This window comes from Myxine glutinosa, chromosome 2, assembly GCF_964187855.1.
Source record: "Myxine glutinosa chromosome 2, kmMyxGlut1.1, whole genome shotgun sequence".
Lineage (NCBI taxonomy): Eukaryota > Metazoa > Chordata > Myxini > Myxiniformes > Myxinidae > Myxine > Myxine glutinosa.
The window spans coordinates 57,541,348-57,561,261 of NC_136262.1; the positions used below are offsets into that span (position 1 = coordinate 57,541,348).

Genomic DNA, 19,914 nt, shown 5'->3' on the forward strand with positions numbered 1-19,914 from the left:
CCACTGGATGGTATGAGTTGAAAATGCTCGTATTTGTGAGGTGCACAGGAAGATTTCGGGGGAATATTAAAATTCTAGGGGTTCAGTGTGGGGATAGGACCCCAATTTTCTTTTCAAAACTGTGTATCATATAGCACCACCTGGTGGTAGCCTGTATTACAAATCGAATCGTAAAATCGGGGAACTGGAACAGCACTTGGTAGAATCTCGCGAGATCGGATCTCGCGAGATCGCGAGATCTTGGAGACGGAATCCATCATTGCGGATCTCGCGAGATTCTACCAAGTGCTGTTCCAGTTCCCCGATTTTACGATTCGATTTGTAATACAGGCTACCACCAGGTGGTGCTATATGATACACAGTTTTGAAAAGAAAATTGGGGTCCTATCCCCACAGTGAACCCCTAGAATTTTAATATTCCCCCGAAATCTTCCTGTGCACCTCACAAATACGAGCATTTTCAACTCATACCATCCAGTGGTTTCGGACTACATAGAAGTCAAACAAATAAACAAACAAACAAACAAAGACACTTCTTAAATTATATTTAAATTATATTTATTCGCGGATCTCGCGAGATCTTGGAGACGGCGGCAGGGATTTTCGAAGCTCCACACGGTCTCCACGTTTTTCGAAGTTAAGTCTGTTCACAATTGTATTTTGTCGAAACTGTATTTATCTTTCGGTGTGTGAAGTTATTGTGTGCAACTTTGGTTGTTTCTCGGTGTTTATCTTTCATAAATTGATCGTCTGTTTGCCGTGTCGCGAGCAAGGCCTTGTACAGTGTGCACTGTACAACCTTGAGGCTTTGTTTTTCTCTCAGTGGTCCGTCGTTTGTGATCCAATAACTTTCGTTCTCTGTATTCCCAGTCTTTTCACCCATAGCCTACTTCCTTGTGTAAATCTCAACTCAAAAAAAAACAAAAAAAAAAAAAAAACATTTCTTTCTCTGTTCTCATTCGTTTATTCATTCTTATTCGTTCGTTCGTTCTTCGACCACGTGTTTCTCCCCCATTTCCATTTCCCCAGATAGTTTTCACTCATTAACCTTCAATGTTTACACTTTCCCCTCAAGTTATGTATTCCGTCATATTTTATAACACCTTTTTCTTCTTCTTCTTTAAAAGGCTGCTTTCGACTTGCTCACCAAATCAATTCATCCCAAAAAAAATATCCATCTCCTATAGTGCCTTTTTTCTACATTCCCTAAACTCTCCTGCACTCCATCCTCCATCCAGCGTCCTTAAACGTATTTTTAACTCGAAGGTCACAAGAAACTCATTTTGCAATAAATGTTCGTTTCCCATAAATCGTACACTTTCAAAAATCCAATCTCACCCCTCCCCTCCAAATCTTCCCCATAACCCCTCCCCTCCAAATCTTCCCCATCACCCCTCCCCTCCAAATCTTCCCCATCACCCATCCCTTTCAAATCTCCCCCCTTGCCCCCTCCCTCCTAAACTACCCCCTCACCCCTCCCCGCCAAGACGCCCCCTCGCCCCTCCCCTCCTAGACTCCTGCCTCACCCCTCCCCTCCAAATCTCCCCCATATCCCATCCCTTTCAAATCCCTCCCCTTGTCCCTTCCCTCCCAAACTCCCCCCTCACCCCTCCCCTTCAAATCTCCCCACCCTCATTGCTTCTCAATTTCCCCCCGCTCACTCCCCCTCCTCAAAGCGTCCTCCCCGCTTCTTCCCCCTTCAAACTCTCACCTCCATCTCCCCCAACCTTCTGCCTCGCTCTTCCCCCTCCTCAAATAACACCTCATTGTGGCTCACCCAATCACCATCAAACCTTTTGTCCGCCCCATCCTTCCCTTTCTCCGAGCTATTCTGAAATCTCTGACACACCTTCAACAGCTCTCCCTACCTCTTCCACCTCTTCCACATCTTACCCTACCCCTCCTCCCCCCTGTTCTGTATCTGATGCTCCCCCTTCCTCTTCATTAACGGTATGGACCTCAAACATCCGGGGCCTTCGTTCAAACTTAACTGATCTCTCCATACAGGTTGCTTCTGTCAAACCAGACGTGATCTGCTTAACAGAAACTTTCCTCCTTTATGATGTCTCTGATTCCATAGTATCTCTCCCGGGCTACTCCCTCCTCCGGTATGATAGACCTGAGCCTCGTCCTGGAGGCGGGGTTGCTATCTTTATCAAAAACTCTCTTCCTCACTCGCCCTGCACTGCACTCTCTCCACCTCACCCCCAGGAATACCTCTGGCTACGGCTTCCCCTTCGCTCCCACCTCTTGTTCATATGTGTGTTGTACCGTCCACCAAACAGTGATGACTCCATCTACATCTCGCTGTCTGATGATATGGACCAACTTCTATCTACTCATCCCAACTCTCTCTTCCTCATATGTGGTGATTTCAACTGTCATCATGCCAGTTGGCTGGGTGTGGGTACCTCTCTCACCAGCCATGGCTCCTCAGCAAAGGACTTCTGCGACTCACTGGGACTGACACAATCTGTCAATTTCCCGACCCGGATCTCAGTCAACGGAACATCTTCTCTTCTGGACTTGGTTATGACTAACTTCCCTGAAAATGTCTGCTGCTCTTCTTCTGCTCCGATCGGATCATCTGATCATGTCCTTGTTAAAGTGGACATCTCTCTGACCATCCTCAGGGAGCCTGCTCAGCGTCGACGAGTCTGGCATTTCACTCAGGCCAACTGGCACGGTCTTCAAGCAGCCATCAATCATCTGGACTGGTCTCCCATCTCTACCACCTCTGACATCAACTCATCCTGGGAATTCTTCCAAAGTAAATTGCTCTCTCTCATGCACAGATTTATCCCATCTCGTCTTCAGTTGTCATACCCTTCCTCCCGTCCATGGTACACGGAATCTTGTGGTGAGGCTGTTGCCCAGAAACAACTTGCCTTCGTCTCCTGGAAAGCAAATCCAACGGAAGGAAATCTCATTTCCTTTCACAAAGCCCGAAACAAGTGTGTGTCCACCCTCAGGAGAGCCAGGAAACAATATCTCTCCGTTCTCAAGACCGAACTCTCTTATCTGTCTCCCTCTTCCAAATCCTGGTGGCGTCTGGTCAAATCCGTTTCTGGTGTTTGTTCCCCCTCCATCCCCTCCCTTACCTCAAACGGCTACACAGCTGACTCCGCACGTGAAAAAGCTGAATGCCTCAACTCTGTGTTTGCCTCTAAATCTTGTGTCCCAAACCCATCCCTCTCTGTACCCACCATACCCAGTCGTACCCTGCTGCTCCTGGACTCCGTGTCCTTTCCTCCTGACAAGGTGGAAAAGTTTCTGTCAACCCTCGACTCTGATTCTGCAACTGGACCCGACGGCATCAGCCCACGGGTCCTAAAATCCTGCTCTGCTGCTCTATCTCACCCTCTCTCTGTTCTCTTCACCCTCTCTTTTGCTCAAGGTCAACTGCCATCTGCTTGGAAATCAGCCAACATCACCGCTTTGCACAAAAAAGGTGCAAAAACAGATCCTAGCAACTACAGACCAATCAGCCTTCTCCCAATTATCAGCAAAGTCATGGAATCCATCATTGCTTCTGATATGAAATCTTTCCTCTTCTCCAATGGCTTGATCTCTGATCATCAATTTGGTTTCAGACCAGGTCACTCTACTCTGGACATGCTGCTTCTGCTGTCTCAACAATGGATGGAGGTCCTCAATGCCAAACAGGAAATTAGAGCTGTCTCCCTCGACATATCACGTGCCTTCGACACGGTCTGGCACCCCGCTCTGCTCACCAAACTCTCCTCCTTTGGTATCCATGGAAATCTCCACGCATGGCTGGCGGACTTCCTCTCTAGTCGTCGTCAACGTGTGGCCCTGAATGGGTTTCTCTCATCTCCTCTTCCTGTTCAGGCTGGAGTTCCCCAAGGCAGTGTTCTGGGCCCCGTGCTTTTTCTGGTCTTCATCAATGATCTCTCTGACTCTCTCGAAAATCCTCTCTATCTCTTTGCTGATGACTCCACTCTCTGCCGCTCCATTCCTCTTCCCTCAGATCGGCAGTCTGCTGCCTCCTCACTCTCTGAAGACCTGGACAAAATCACAGACTGGTCAAACAAGTGGAACATGTCTTTCAATCCTGACAAATCTCACACTCTTACTATGTCTCTCCGAAAAGATCGACTGGACAACCCTCCCATCTACTTTCTCAACAATCCTCTCCAAGAAGTTCTGTCGCTCAAGATTTTGGGTCTCACTATCTGCCATGATCTTTCTTGGGAAAACCACATTTCCAAGCTGGCCTCCAAAGCCAGTCGCCGACTGGGCATCCTCCGTCGTGCGAAGTCCTTCCTCGGCACACCTGAGCTCCTCACCACATACAAGGCTTTCATCCGCAGCTCAATGGAATACTGTTCTCCCCTATGGGCCGGTGCTCCTGCCTCACACCTAGCTCGGCTTCACGCTGTTGAAACCAAAGCTTTCAGAATTATTGGAATCTCCCGCGATGAAGCTATCTCTGAGGGCCTTTCACTCACTCACCGCAGGCAGGTAGGTGGTCTTTCTGTCTTCTACCGACTCCTCTCCGGCCTTGCACCCCCAGCTCTCTCTGTGCTCTGTCCCCCAAATATTCCTACAGGTCGCACAAGATCTGCCAGCAACCCTCTGATGGTTAAACTGCCGAAATCTCGGCTCTCCGCTCACCTTCACTCTTTCATTCCTCTTTTCTCCCGCCTCTGGATCAAACTACCTCACTCCCTTCAATCCCACTCCTCCCTCCAGGTCTTTAAAACAGCTGTTCACCACCATCTCTTATCTTCCCCCATCCAAAACCTTGATCTTTTCTACCCCCGCTAATTCACCCCAGATCCACCTTGTTTGAAATTCCAACTTCTTTCCTGGAAGTCCTGGCAGGGTCCATATGTTTTATACCTCTCCCACTGCCCCCTTCCCACGCCCCCCCCCCCCCCCAAAAGCCCTCGCCCTCTCTCAGATCTCTCGATGTCTCCATGTCTCTCGGTCCCTGCTCTCAAATGTTGTGTTTGTGTCCTTCCCCCTCTCTCCCCATCTTGTCTACCGCTCCCTATGTTATATGTTTTATGTGTCGGTTTGTCTTTCTGTGTGATTAATGTTCGCTCTTTCACGAGCCTCGAACTTGTATACAAAAAAATAAATAAATAAATAAATAAATAAAAAATGCATACCTTGACCAGGCCGAACAGTTATATTTTGTATCCCACTGATAGGCCGTATCTGCATTCAGACCTGAACCAAAATCTAATCGGCTTGTTCTTGTGACGTACCCAACTCATCCAGCTAGTTTTGTCATAATCCGTCCACAGCTTAAGATATTCTGCTCACAGACAGACAAGAATATAGGGGTGAAAACATAACCTCCGTCCACCTTTGGTGGCAAAGGTAATTCACCAGTCCGCAAGGACAGGTTATTTGCTCATAAAACATAAACGAGAAATACAAGTTCATAAAAGGAAAAGCAGGATTTATCTATTTATTTATTTATTTTTGTATATATGTTCTAAGTTCGTGGAAGAGCTATTTTGAGAAGAGTGCAGTGGAACAAAATGGAAGGGGGGAAACACTAACAGCAGGGTAAATGTGAGAGTGAGATCAAGTGGAGGGGGAGAAGGATACATGGGGGTGAACAAGCTGAATGAAATACAACAAGAGAAAGGGAAGACAGGGGTGAAACAGACAAAGGAACAACCCAACCCACAACTTACAAAAGAAAAGAGGTGAGGGAGAGTGGGGGAGGGGGGAGGGTCACAGTAACCTAGAAAAGGGGAGTCCTTTAGAATTGGGTCATTTGGTTTAGAAGAGATATTGAGTATGAATGTGATATGAACCTGAGGTAGAGGTGAACTGCTCTCTGAAGCCTCGCAGGGAGGAATGGGACTGAACAGACTCGGAAAGTTGGTTCCACAGGTGAGAGAAAAGAGGAACAATTGAATCGAGATGAGCAGTAAGCTTTTGGAGGAGTTTAAGAAGAGGAGGGTGACTGTCAGACCATGGGTGCCATTCAGAAACCTGGGAGGGACAGAACCAAGAGAGGGCTGGGGGTGCAAGACCAACAAGGATGCGGTAGAATACAGAGAGACCACCAACCTGTCTGCGATGTGAAAGTAACAGGCCTTGGAACAAAATAGAGGGAGACTTTATTCTGCATCCAAAGTCGAGGCTTGTGGAAGAGGTAGAACACAGAACGGATCAGGATGTAACAGAACAAAAATAATAACAGAAAGAGGAGAGGGAGGGCACCAACAGTATGTTGAGGGACAAAATAGAGAGAGACTTCGATGGTCAAAGATGACGAAGAATGAGGGCGAGGAGAGGACACACTGGGTGAAGAAGATTAATACAGCCACAAACTCTCAGAAAGGAAAAACTGGAAACTTGGAAAGATATATTACTGCCTTGGGTAGGATTGAATAAATATATGAATGATCGTTTTAAGGCCATTTTTCCCTGCTAGAGCGGGGGTTAGCCTTGTGGGCCCCATGGCAATCATGGTTCCCTGTTTGAGGCAATGTTTTTATGGCCGGATGCCCTTCCTGACGCCAACCCTTAGTCGCCTCTTACGATGCGCAGGGATACGGTGTACCTATTCTAAATCGGGGTACACACCGTGATCATTCATCCCAGCAAGCTGGTACTCAATTTGCCGACCTCGGAAGGATGACAGGCTGAGTCAACCCCCCTGGCGTTAATTCAGCGATCGACCGGGATTCCAACCCAGGATCCCAAGCCGGCACTCTAACCGCTAAGCCAACACCAGGCTGGATTAATGGGCATAAAAAGATCGTGGTTGTGGATGGGGGATGATCTGATCACATGGTGGTGAACAGCTGTCTTGAAGCCCTCGAGGGAAGAAGAGATTGAAGAGGATGTGTAAGTTGATTCCACTGGCAGGAAAAAAGAGGAACAAATGAGTGGAGGTGAGCAGTGTTCCTGGATTTCGGTAGTTTCACCAGAAGAGGGTTGATGGTGGATCGCATGTGCCCTGCAGATACCTGGGGTGGGGTGGAGGGAGGGAGGAGGACAGAGCACGGAAACAGCAGAGGGTGCAATACCAGAAAAGGGGTGGTAAAAGATAGAGGCCACTGGCCTGTCTGCGATGTGAAATCGATTGGCCCAAACACTCATGAGCTTTTTTGAACAGGAGATGAGTTGTATTTCTCCGTACTGTATATTACTGCTCACTAATTTGATATGTTGCTGTGTATCAATCGGGTCTCCATTCCAATTAGGAAGGGATAGGACATCTCTACGCCAGTCCACTTTTTGTGTGTCGATGTCCTGGAGACAGAACGATGTGGCTCTTTTTTAGAACGACAGAACTTGTCCCTATCCCTTCCCGTTTGGAGATTCATCACTTTGACTTTATCCAATTCATCTCCATCAGCATGGCCTAATTAAATGGTCTCCCTTTTTGTTGATTGGAGATTCTGCTCTTCAGTCAAATTGGGATTGCCAAATCATTGATGTGTGTGCCTCTCGGGTGGACGTTAAACCGGGCGTCCCACTGCTGGCTTCGGTTGGTGGATGTTAAAGATCCAATGGTATCCTTTGGAAAAAGTATATGAGTTATCGCCAACATCCTAACAAATTCCAGTAGAGAGACAGAGAGAGAGACAGACAGAGAGAGAGGCCGAGAGAGAGGCCGAGAGAGAGGCCGAGAGAGAGGCCGAGAGAGAGGCCGAGAGAGAGGCCGAGAGAGAGGCCGAGAGAGAGGCCGAGAGAGAGGCAGAGAGAGAGGCAGAGAGAGAGGCAGAGAGAGAGGCAGAGAGAGAGGCAGAGAGAGAGGCAGAGAGAGAGGCAGAGAGAGAGGCAGAGAGAGAGGCAGAGAGAGAGGCAGAGAGAGAGGCAGAGAGAGGCAGAGAGAGGCAGAGAGAGGCAGAGAGAGAGAGAGAGAGAGAGAGTGTGAGACAGAGAGTGAGACAGAGAGTGAGACAGAGAGTGAGACAGAGAGTGAGACAGAGAGTGAGACAGAGAGTGAGACAGAGAGTGAGACAGAGAGTGAGACAGAGAGTGAGACAGAGAGTGAGACAGAGAGAGAGACAGAGAGAGAGACAGAGAGAGAGACAGAGAGAGAGACAGAGAGAGAGACAGAGAGAGAGACAGAGAGAGAGAGACAGAGAGAAAGAGACAGAGAGAGAGAGAGAGACAGAGACAGAGACAGAGAGAGAGAGAGAGACAGAGAAAGAGAAAGACAAAATGAAAATGAAAATATATTAAAAAATTGGTTGATCCGTTGATTGATGTTTAATTGTTTTTTATAAGTTTTATATCCAAGATACTAGATTCCAGAGATTATTAACCTTATTTGTAGTTTAAATCAGTTATTGCAGTATTTATCTGTACCTATAAAAGGCAAAAATATATCTTTGTTTGTATGTGTTCTATGCACGGCCACATCTTTTAAGTTACAAACTCCAAACTCAGGGTACAAATACAGCTTTGTGTGGGGTGTACCATGGGCTATGTGGCGGTGGCCTCATGTGGGGATGGAGGGGGCGGGGCAATTATCTATGTGAATGTGTACCATGTAGCGCCACCTGGTGGTGAAGGCAGAGGGTATTACAATCCCTTTTTTTTTACCTGGGTAACGCTGAGGTTAAAGTACTCTTCGCACGGGTAAATTAATTTTGGTAAGCAGGATGACTAATTGGTCCATCAGAGAAGTGATGTGTAGGCTCCGTTAATAAAAGTTAATTTGCATTCACTGATGGTGTGAACCCCAAACGCACTTTGCATGGTCACTGCCGACCTGGTCACAACTGGCCTTAAAGACGGTGTGTAAATGAGCCTATGGACTGCTTTGGCCTATTGACATCCCCCTATTCCCTCCAGCCCATCCCCACCACCTTCATCCAAGACACAAGAGACAATGCATCTTCACTTGAATCACTCGGACATTAGTCCACGATGTGTTGGCCTTTGTCAAACCCGTTGCTTATCATGCTGGTGTCACACATGTTCAAATCCCCTATTCTGTGTTTACTTGTCCATTGCCTATGACTGTCCTTATAATCCATGTGTTAGTTCAACGGTCTTGTAAGGGCTTTGTACTTTTATGTGATTTCTTTGGAAGCTCCTCTGTAAGCCCCAGATCACTGAAATGAAATGCAATAATGACACCACCATTACAGTATCTGGGATTTGATGCGATGTTCTGATGGGATGGGCAAAACTGCAGTTTGCATGTACGATTCCACAATTAACATGCAAACATTCCAGGGACCCGTAAATACCTTTTACATTTGCGCATTGCCATGGCAGATGTCAGGAGTTCTTTGATAAGATTGGATTTAGGTGAAGTTTATATGATGAACAAATGTTTATTTGGAGGTGTGTGTGTGTGTGTGTGTGTGTGTGTGTGTGTGTGTGTGTGTGTGTGTTGTGTGTTGTGTGTTGTGTGTTGTGTGTGGTGTGGTGTGGTGTGGTGTGTGGTGTGTGTGTGTTTGATAACTATTTAGTGTGTGTCTGGCACTAACGCAATAACTCGTAACTTTTTACGGCATAGCCCATAGGGCAATGGCTTCTAGAACTGCATTTGCCTGTCCATATGTCCCAACAATCAAAGCCAAGGATCTGGTCACATGACAGGGGGATAGCGTTTAGTAACCATTACAGTTGCATATTTTACTAAAAGGAAATATAATAACCTTGGGAGCATTTTGGGGTCCCAGCAGGTGTTGTAAGGTAGGTAGGAGGTTTCAGAAATTCCTCAATACAATTATGATTTTGAAATGTGATTGGCATGGACTTTGCTTCCGAATCCGGAAGTGAACAGGTGACAACGGTTCACTGGTTTGATATCTCAATACAATCGTGATTTTACATTATATTTTGATATATTATTATTATAGTATTCATTTGTGATTAGAATGATGAATGATGCTGTTTGGAATGAAAATCTTACTATAATTCACCAAATGTCCGTCCGTCTGTCTGTTCGAAGGTACCGTAAAAACTGCTGAACCGATCGCAAAGATATTTTGGGTGGATAATCCTGGGATCTCCAGGAGTAAAATAGGCTATTTAGTTTTCCCAATTTCAGCTTTAGTCTCCAGCATTCTCAGGTTTGGACTCTCGCATAACGTTCATTGTTCTCATTGTGATGATGTTGTTTTCCCGGGTGCCGCGCGATCGGTGCAGCCGTTTGTGCGGCACCCGAGAAAGCAACATGTCTCCATCGATCGCTAACAGATCGCTGTCTCCATCGATCTTGCCAAGGCCGTAACAGCTATCGGCTCAAAATCCTTTTAACTGTTGATTTGGTACAGTTACGTTACACGTATCGGGAATTTGGTACACGTATCGGGAGTACATACGACATAGCGATTGTGAACACGATTATCGATCACGATTATCGATCACGATTCACGATCACGATCATCACGATCATAGTGTATCGATCACGATTTGAAACACGATGGAATAATATTTACCGATATGAACAGTGACGTGGCTTTTATTGAAATTCTTAAGATACTGTTTCGATTTTGATGATTTGCATGTGATGTGATTCAACAGATGTTTATATGAATCGTTTAAAATTAAAAAAACATTCAATTTCTGATATTTTGCCTTTTCATTTGGGCCTCCCAATTGAAGCCCCCCCCCCCCCCCCCCCATAGGGCGGGTACCGTTGCTAGTATAGAGAATGTGCTGTCAATACCTGACGTTTGACTGAAGGTAGCACAGGAATGTGGAATTTATTGGTTCATCGTTTGCCATTCGCAGTTTTTTTTAACCAAGTCATTCATGAACCAGCTGTCCATGCCTGAAGTTGAAACAAAAATTAAAACTTGCACTATTTGCTAACTGGTATCCCTTCCTAGGTCATACTATCCTCTTCAACTAAAGTATCAAACTAGCCCGGCTACACCATTGTTAGACTATCAATCTTGTTTTTCACCTTTGGAGATTTGGCATCAAATTTTCAACAAACATTTATTATGTGAATATGGAGAAAATATTTAATAATTTGATGAAAATGCGAAAGGGCAAAGCGGTAGCAATTATAAATAGCCCTTATTAGCCTGGCCACACGTTAAGCACGAGACAGTGACTTTTTTATGCCTTGGAGATGAGTTCCGGATATGTGGTTGCTTGGGGGAAAGCCAATTTTATGGAGGGCCCCTTTCCTGTAAACTGTTTATTTTTCGGCAGGGGAAACTAACAAAAGTGTTCAGGGCTTCTTCGGTAACCTCTTTTCTTTTCTTCAGTTACTCTCTCCCTTCCCTTCTCCCGCCTAAGCTCTTCTCTCCACTCTCACCCCTCCACTGTCACTTCACTGGCCCTCCTCTCTCACCTCACCGCCCCAATCTCCACTCACCCCTCCACTCTCCCCTCACCTCTCCTCCTCTCTCTCTCAATCTTTCTATCCCTCTCTCTATCTCTTCCACCACTTAGAAATATACATGGATCTTTTTGACTCGTATCAAATTGAGCTCACCCTTAATGTCCACCTCTTCGGAATACGCATTTGCAGAGTGACAATGTAACCGCAGAGTGACAATGTAACCGCAGAGTGACAATGTAACCGCAGAGTGACGATGTAACCGCAGAGTGACGATGTAACCGCAGAGTGACGATGTAACCGCAGAGTGACGATGTCACCGCAGAGTCGCAATGTCACCGCAGAGTCGCAATGTCACCGCAGAGTCGCAATGTAACCGCAGAGTCACAATATGTAACCGCAGAGTCACAATATGTAACCGCAGAGTCACAATATGTAACCGCAGAGTCACAATATGTAACCGCAGAGTCACAATATGTAACCGCAGAGTCACAATATGTAACCGCAGAGTCACAATATGTAACCGCAGAGTCACAATATGTAACCGCAGAGTCACAATATGTAACCGCAGAGTCACAATATGTAACCGCAGAGTCACAATATGTAACCGCAGAGTCACAATATGTAACCGCAGAGTGATAATGATGATGGAACATAATAGCGCGTCAAGTGTGAAATGGCCGGTTTTGTCATCTTTTCTGTGTTTTATTTATTTATTTTTGCACTGTTATTGGTTTATTTTAATTTTATTTTATTTTATTCCCCACTACCTGTGCCAGGCATGGTTCCAGGTCCCGTGCATGCTCGACGACCGAGCATGCCAGGCTCGGACGTATGGGTGGCTCCTGGCTCAATGGGTATGTGCCAGCCACAGCCAGGTACAGCCCCTGGCATTTCTGGCTACCCTGCCATGCAGAACATGCTGGGAAGTCCTGTCAGCATGCCCATGCGCCCTGTTTCACAATCCAACTCAATGATTGATGCAGGTAATGGGTTATTAACATAACATCAATAAAGGTAAATTGTCGTTAATGCATTAAAAGTCATTGATGGCCATGCCTCATGCAAGAGCTTGTCAATGAACAACAATTTTTTTATTTTTTATTTTTTTTTGTATACTGAATCGAGGCTCGTGAAAGAGCTAAATTAATAGACATTGTACAAATCAACAAAAAACATGGAATCCCAGTGTCATGAGCCAGGTGCTTACATGGGAATGCCTAACAAGCCAACCAAAATCTTTAAATCATTTGGACCACTGTACTCAACCTTCATGATATCTGTCATAGTTATTTATGGAAAGGCTTAGCCATTGCCATATGAGGGGAAGTCAGAAAGTTTCCCCTTTATTTTTATTCTATTTTTTTTGTATACAGAATCTAGGCTCGTGTAAGAGCTGACGCATTGAACATGAAAACATGCACAAACATAAAAATATAATGAAGGGAGCGGGAGACAGGGGGAGAGAGGGAAGCACACAAGCACAACAACAGTAGAGAACAGGGATGTCGTTAGATCTGTGGAGGGGTGGGGGGAGGGCTGAGGAGGAGGGCTGAGGAGGAGGGAGGGTACATGGTATAAAGCAAATGAACACTACTAGGAATTTCAGGAAAGAAGTTGGGGATTGAAAGAGGCTGATTTGGGGTGTTTTAACGGGGGTAGAAAAGATCAAGGTTTTGTATGGGGGAAGATAAGAGATGGTGGTGAACAGCTGTTTTAAAGACCTGGAGGGAGGAGAAGGATTGAAGAGAGTGTGGGAATTTGTTTCAGAGGTGGGAGAAAAGGGGAATGGAAGAGTCGAGGTGAGCAGAGAGTCTTGATTTTGGCAGTTTCACCAGAAGAGGGTTGCTGGCAGATCTTGTGCAACCTGAAGGAATATTTGGGGGACAGAACACAGACGGAGATGGGGGGAGCCAGGCCGGAGAGGAGTCGGTAGAAGACAGAAAGACCACCAACCTGCCTGTGGTGAGTGAGTAAAAGGCCCTCAGAATCAGCTTCATCGCGGCAGATTCCAATGATTCTGAATGCTTTGGTTTCAACCGCGTGAAGCCGAGCTAGGAGCTTGGAGTGAGGCATGAGCACCAGCCCAGAGGGGAGAGCAGTATTCCATTGAGTTGCGGATGAAGGCTTTGTGTGTGGTGAGGAGCTCAGGTGTGCCAAGGAAGGACTTCCCACGACGGAGAATGTCCAGTCGACGACTGGCTTTGGAGGCCAGCTTGGAAATGTGGTTTTCCCCGGAAAGATCATGGCAGATAGTGAGACCCAAAAGCTTGAGTGACAGAACTTCTTCAAGAGGGTTGTTCAGAATGTAGATGGGAGGGTTGTCCAGAAGGTCTTTTTGGAGAGACAAAGTGAGAGTGTGAGATTTGTCAGGATTGAAGGACATGTTCCACTTGTTTGACCAGTTTGTGATATTGTCCAGGTCTGCAGAGAGTGAAGAGGCTGCTGCCTGCCGATCTGAGGTTTGAGATATGGAGCGGCAGAGAGTGGAGTCATCAACAAAGTGATAGGATTTTCCAGAGATTTAGAGACATCATTAATGAAGACCTGAAAAGGCACAGGGCCCATAACACTGCCTTGAGAAACTCCAGCCTGAACAGGAAGGGGAGATGAGAGAATTACATTCAGGGCCACACATTGACTGCGACCAGAAAGGAAGTCTGCAAGACATGCGTGGAGGGTTCCATAGATACCATAGGAGGAGAGTTTGGTGAGCAGTGCAGGGTGCCAGACCGTATCAAAGGCACGAGATATGTCAAGGGAGACGGCTCTGATTTCCTGTTTGGCATTGAGGACCTCCATCCATTGTTGAGACGGCAGCATGTCCAGAGTAGAATGACCTGGTCTGAACCCAAATTGATGATCCGAGATTAAGCCATTGGAGACAACAACAACAACAGGCATTTTAAAAGGCCATTTTCCCTGCAAGAGCGGGGGTTAGCCTTGCCATTGGAGAAGAGGTAGGATTTGATGTTGGAAGCGATGATGGATTCCATGACCTTGCTGATTATTGGGAGCAGGCTAAATAGTCTGTAGTTGCAAGGATCTGTTTTTGCACCTTTTTGTGTAAAGTGGTAATGTTAGCTCATTTCCAAGCTAATGGCAGATGACCATGAGCAAAAGAGAGGGTGAAGAGAACAGAGAGAGGGTGAGATAGAGCGGCAGAGCAGGATTTTAGCACCCGTGGGCTGATGCCGTCTGGTCCAGTTGCAGAATCAGTCGAGGTTTGACAGAAACTTCTCCACCTTGTCAGGAGAGAAGGATACAGAGTCCCGCAGCAGCTGGGTAAGGTGGGTACAGAGAGAGATGGGTTTGGGACACAAGATTTTGAGGCAAACACAGAGTTGAGGCATTCGGCTTTCTCACGTGCGTTGTCAGCTGTGTAGCCGTTTGAGGTAAGGGAGGGGATGGAGGGGGAACAACACCAGAAACAGATTTCATCAGATGCCACCAGGATTTGGAAGAGGGAGACAGGTTTGAGAGTTCAGTCTTCAGAGTAGAGAGATAGTGCTTCCTGGCTCTCCTGAAGGTAGACACACATTTGTTCCGAGCTTTGTGAAAGGAACTGAGATTGCCGCGAGTTGGATTAGCCTTCCAAGAGGCAAAGGCAAGTTGTTTCAGGGCAACTGTCTCACCACAAGATTCAGTGTACCTTTGACGGGAGGAAGGGTAAGACAACTGAAGACGAGATGGGATAAATCTGTGCATAAGAGAGAGCAGTTTGCTTTGGAAGACTTCCCAGTAAGAGTTGATGTCAGAGTCAGTAGAGATAGCAGACCAGTCCAGATGATTTATGGCTGCTTGAAGACCGTACCAGTCGGCCTGAGTGAAATGCCAGACTCATCGGTGCTGAGGAGGTTTTCTGAGAATGGCCAGAGAGATATCCACTTTAACAAGGAAAGGATCAGAAGAGCCGATTGGAGCAGAAGAAGAGCAGCAGACATTTGCAGGGAAGTTTGTCATAACCAAGTCTCGAAGAGAAGATACTCCATTGATTGAGATCCAGGTCGGGAAATTGACAGATTGTGTCAGTCCCAGTTGGTCGCACAAGTCCTTTGCTGAGGTGCCATGACTGGTGAGAGAGGTACCCACACCCAGTCAGCTGGCATGATGACAGTTGAAGTCGCCACATTTGAGGAAGAGAGAGTTGGGATGACTGGATAGAAGTTGGTGCATTTTGTCAGACAGCGAGATGTAAATGGAGTCATCACTGTTTGGAGGACGGTATGGAACACATATGAACAAAAGATGGGAGTGGAGAGGAAGCCGTAGCCAGAGATCCTTCCGGGGGGTTGGGTGGAGAGAGGGCAGTGCAAGTAGAGTGAGGAAGAGAGTTTTTGATAAAGATAGCAACCCCACCACCAGGACGAGGCTCAGGTCTATCATACCGGAGGAGGGAGTAACCAGGAAGAGATATTAACATTCACCCCCAGCCTTGTTTTCATTTGTTCTACACAATGACAAATAGACACAATTGTTCATAATTTGTTTCCAGCCAATATCGCATACTTTTCCTAGCAGTATGTGTTTGAAGGGGAAAACCTTTTGACTCCCATTGTATATGTATGTGTACCGTATGATCCATATTTGCTCCAAATTGGAGCCATAAAGTGCCTTGCTCGTCGTGACAGTTTACACAGAAAAATAAGAAGGGCTGATTTGTATGATTATCTAAAGATGTAGAGATTTGTTCAGAAAGCATATTAACGAAGGACTAGGGAAGCGAACATTTGCTTCTCCCCTCTGCTCGCATTTGGCCAATAAATATTCCTGCCTCGATTTTTGACATTTACATGCTCTATAATATTTAGGAGATTTGGTGTACAATGTGTGGTGTGTTTTATGGGTCGAAGGTCATCGTGCTTGTTGAGAATTGACTGCTCTGGATATTAAGTTGATGCTAAAACTCTAAACGAACTTCAGGACTTGGTCAAGGGAGCCCAACTGGCAAAATTAACGGCAAAGATCTACAGAGAGGCTTTGTGGAATGAGTGCACAGGGAGAGCGAGTGTGTTCAAAAATGTTGTGTGTCCACCAACAGGGAGTGGTGAGGTTATTGTGGGGATGGATGAGATGCAGTACTCAGCACAGCACCAAGGTGGCTGGAATGAGGCAGTAGTTTCGGTGGAAGGGACTGGCTTGACCGAGCACCGCAGGTTAGTTGATTCTCATTCGCTCTGATTGGAGCTGAATTTAGTTTGTTGCTGATTCGGTGTTTCTGTGTCGACCTTTCGTTGAGATTCTTTCAGCAGTCATAATGCCGTGTATTGTAATGCCCGTCTATATTGAGCCACGTCTGCACTCCTATAGAATTGGGTTCTTGGGGACACCTGAAGGTATGGTGTGTCCTCCTGGTCCTGGTGAAAGGGTTGCTGATGACTCTGCACTCATGGAGCAGCTGCACTCGCTGCTGAGCAATGCTGATGAACAGGAGCTTGCTGAGATTGACCGTGCTCTGGGCATCGACAAGCTTGTACAGGTAGGACTTGTGGAGGAGACATGGTTCAAGGTCGACCTGTTTTTTTGTGGCTTGTATTTATGGATCTTCATAGTCTTTAAATAGCATTTTAAACTTTCTATAGTACCTCGACCTTATGCCTGGTGTTGGCTTAGCGGCTAGGGTGCCAGCTTAGGATCCTAGGATCCTGGGTTCGAATCCCGGTCGATCGCTGAATTAACGCCAGGGGGGTTGACTCCGCCTGTCATCCTTCCGAGGTCGGCAAATTGAGTACCAGTTCACTGGTAATTCCCTGTTTGTCGTAAAAGGCGACAAAAAGGGTTGGCGGCAGGAAGGGCATCCGGCCGTAAAACATTGCTTCAAAAAGGGGACCAACAAAAAACAACAACAACCACGGTGCCCGAAAAAGGCCAACCCCCGCTTTGCGGGGAAAAATGGCCTCTGAAGGTGTTTTTATTTATTTATCGTACCTCGACCTACTTACTGTAATCTCAAAAACAGTCATGGTGGTGGGGATTTGTTTTTTAGCTCACCTGGAACGAAGTTCAGGGGAGCTTATGCGATGGCCCCTTCCTCCATCCGTCCGTCCGTCCGTCAGTCTGTAAACGCTTGAAACTTCTTCTCTGAAACCGCCGATGGGATTGCGACCAAATTTAGCACAAATGATAGTTGACGTGTTGTGACTAAAGATGTTCACGGCATTAAAATAATTGGTGTCTGAGGGGTGGGGGGTGGGGGGTGGGTCAAAGTGGATCCAGGTTTGACCCCCCAAAATAGGAATTTGCTTTTTCCTCTGAAACTACACACACTATTTCAATGAAATTTGACCACAACCTTCATCACCTGTGATGTACCGAAGTTTGTTCACGGTATTAAAAATATTTGGCCCTTTAGGGGTGTACAGGGGATCAAAGTGGGTCTAGGTTCGACCCTCAAAAATAGATATTTGCTTTCTTCTCTGAAACTACACACACGATTTCGATGAAACTTCACCACCCGTGATGTACCAAGTTTGTTCGCGGCATTAAAAAAAATCTGCCCCTTTCGGGGTCTACGGGGGGGAGGGTCCCCCAAAATCGGTGTTTGCTTTTTTCTCAGAAAATACACACGCAATGTCGATGAAACTTCACCACAGCCTTCATCATTCGTGATGTACCAATGTTTGTTCACGGCATTTAAAAAATCGGGGTATAAGGTGGTCTATGGGGAGGGGGGGGGAGGGGCTTGGCCCCCAAAATAGGTATTTGCTTTTTTCTCAGAACCTACACACACAATTTTAATGAAACTTCACCACAACCTTCATCATTCGTGATGTACCAATGTTTGTTCAAGGCATTGGAAACATTGGGGTTTGAGGAGGTACACAGGGTGGGAGGGAGAGGTGGGGGTTGCCCCCCAAAATAGGTATTTTTTGTTTGTTTGTTTAAAGTCTTCTGATTATGTTTGTATGATTCTTCCTGCTGCCCTGTCTTCTAGCAACCACTGAAATTGGTTTAAAATACCTTTAGTCAGTGCAGTTGTTCTGTAAAAATCAGAGCCTCACAACCGCTGCCTACGTTTCACTACAAGTATACTGTTTATTCTACCAGGTTAGCACCAGGGATATTGGCCCTATGTTTTTATGCCTCCGCCGACGAAGTCGAAGGAGGCATTATGTTTTTAGGTTGTCCGTCCGTCGTTGATAGGTTTTCGTTACTGCTATAACATGAGAACGGCTGAAGGGATTTTCGTCAAACTTGGTGCTGGTATGTATAATGAGGTAAACATGAACTGATTCGATTTTGGTGGTCACAAGGTCAAAGGACAAAGGTCAGAGGTCATGTTAGGTAAAAGTTCTGTTACCGCGACAACTTGTGAACCAGTGATGGGATTCTGGCCAAATTTGGTACACTTATGCAGACTGGTCAATCGCTGAATTAACACCAGGGGGGTTGACTCAGCCTGTCATCCTTCCGAGGTCGGCTAATTGAGGACCAGTTCACTGGTAATTCCCTGTTTGTCGTTAAAGGCGGCAAAAAGGGTTGGCGTCAGGAAGGGCATCCGGCCGTAAAACATTGCTTCAAAAAGGGGACCGAAAAACAACAACAACCACGGTTCCCGAAAAAGGCCAACCCCCGCTTTGCGGGGAAAAATGGCTTCTAAAGGTGGTTTTTTTAATTTTATGCAGACTGATGTAAAGATGAACTGATTAGATTTTGGAGTCAAGAAGTCAAAGGTGAAAGTCTGTAATAGGTCTATAACTTCAGAACGGCTGAAGTGATCTCATTCAAACTTGGTACAGGTATGTATAATGATGTAAAGATTAACTGATTAGATTGTGGGGGCAAAGTTCAAAGGTCAAAGTCCTAATCAGTCTATAACTTCAGAACGGCTGAAGTGATGCAATTCAAACTTGGTACAGGTATGTATAATGATGTAAAGATTAACCGAATTAGATTGTGGGGGCAAAGTTCAAAGGTCAAAGTCCTAATCGGTCTATAACTTGAGAATGACTGAAGTGATCTAATTCAAACTTGGTACAGGTATGTTTAATGAAGTAAAGATTAACTGGTTATATTTTGGGGTCAATAGGTCAAAGGTCAGAGGTCATGTCAGGTTAAAATGTGATAACTTGTGAACAGCTGAATGGATTTAAATTAAAACTTGGTACAAGTATTATAATGATGTAATAATGTGGGCGGAGGCCTATCAGTCGATGTCAAAGTGTTGTTCTAGTTGCTGAATAATTTGTAATCATTCCCTCTTTCTTTCTTTCTTTCTTTTTTCCCCTCCCTTCCCCCTTCCATTCCGAAGGGGGGTGTACTGGACTGCCCAATTTACCCGTCATCCATTGAGATGGGACCCATGGGATTAGACCCAAAGCACATGATGTCATACCAAGGACATCCAGTCTATGCTGGGCACATTACTACAACTGGTTACCCTGCATATGCGGACGTGGCTCCAGGAGCTCCTCCAACATATAGTCCTGGATGGGGTGTGCGTGGAACCACGCAGTACGTTCCCAGGCAACTACATCCACTGCAGGCACGTCAGGCAGCAGCACTGCGCAGTATGCGGCCGGTGATGGGAACAGGTGCTCCAGGCGCTCCTTTCCCAAATTCGGCACAGCTTCGTTTTCAGCTACAGCAACGGCTGCAAGGACAGCAGGTAATTGAAGTAGAGAACTGGAAGTCCATGCAATGCTGTATAAAGTATC

At 46.1% G+C, this 19,914-nt stretch overlaps 1 protein-coding gene across 6 annotated transcripts in view; it reads left to right on the forward strand.

Annotated features, from left to right (window-relative positions):
• The window catches only part of LOC137421773 (nuclear receptor coactivator 2), a 298,535-nt gene that overhangs the window by 258,966 nt on the left and 19,655 nt on the right, over positions 1 to 19,914 (forward strand). For 4 of the 6 annotated variants that reach the window (XM_068108162.2, XM_068108161.2, XM_068108166.2 and 1 more), the window contains 4 exons: positions 12,037 to 12,243; positions 16,299 to 16,413; positions 16,568 to 16,736; positions 19,509 to 19,865. In XM_068108162.2, the coding sequence (XP_067964263.2) occupies positions 12,037 to 12,243; positions 16,299 to 16,413; positions 16,568 to 16,736; positions 19,509 to 19,865 (848 nt within the window). The remainder of the gene's footprint in view (positions 1 to 12,036; positions 12,244 to 16,298; positions 16,414 to 16,567; positions 16,737 to 19,508; positions 19,866 to 19,914) is intronic. The other 2 variants (XM_078773318.1, XM_068108167.2) reach the window with 1 other exon arrangement.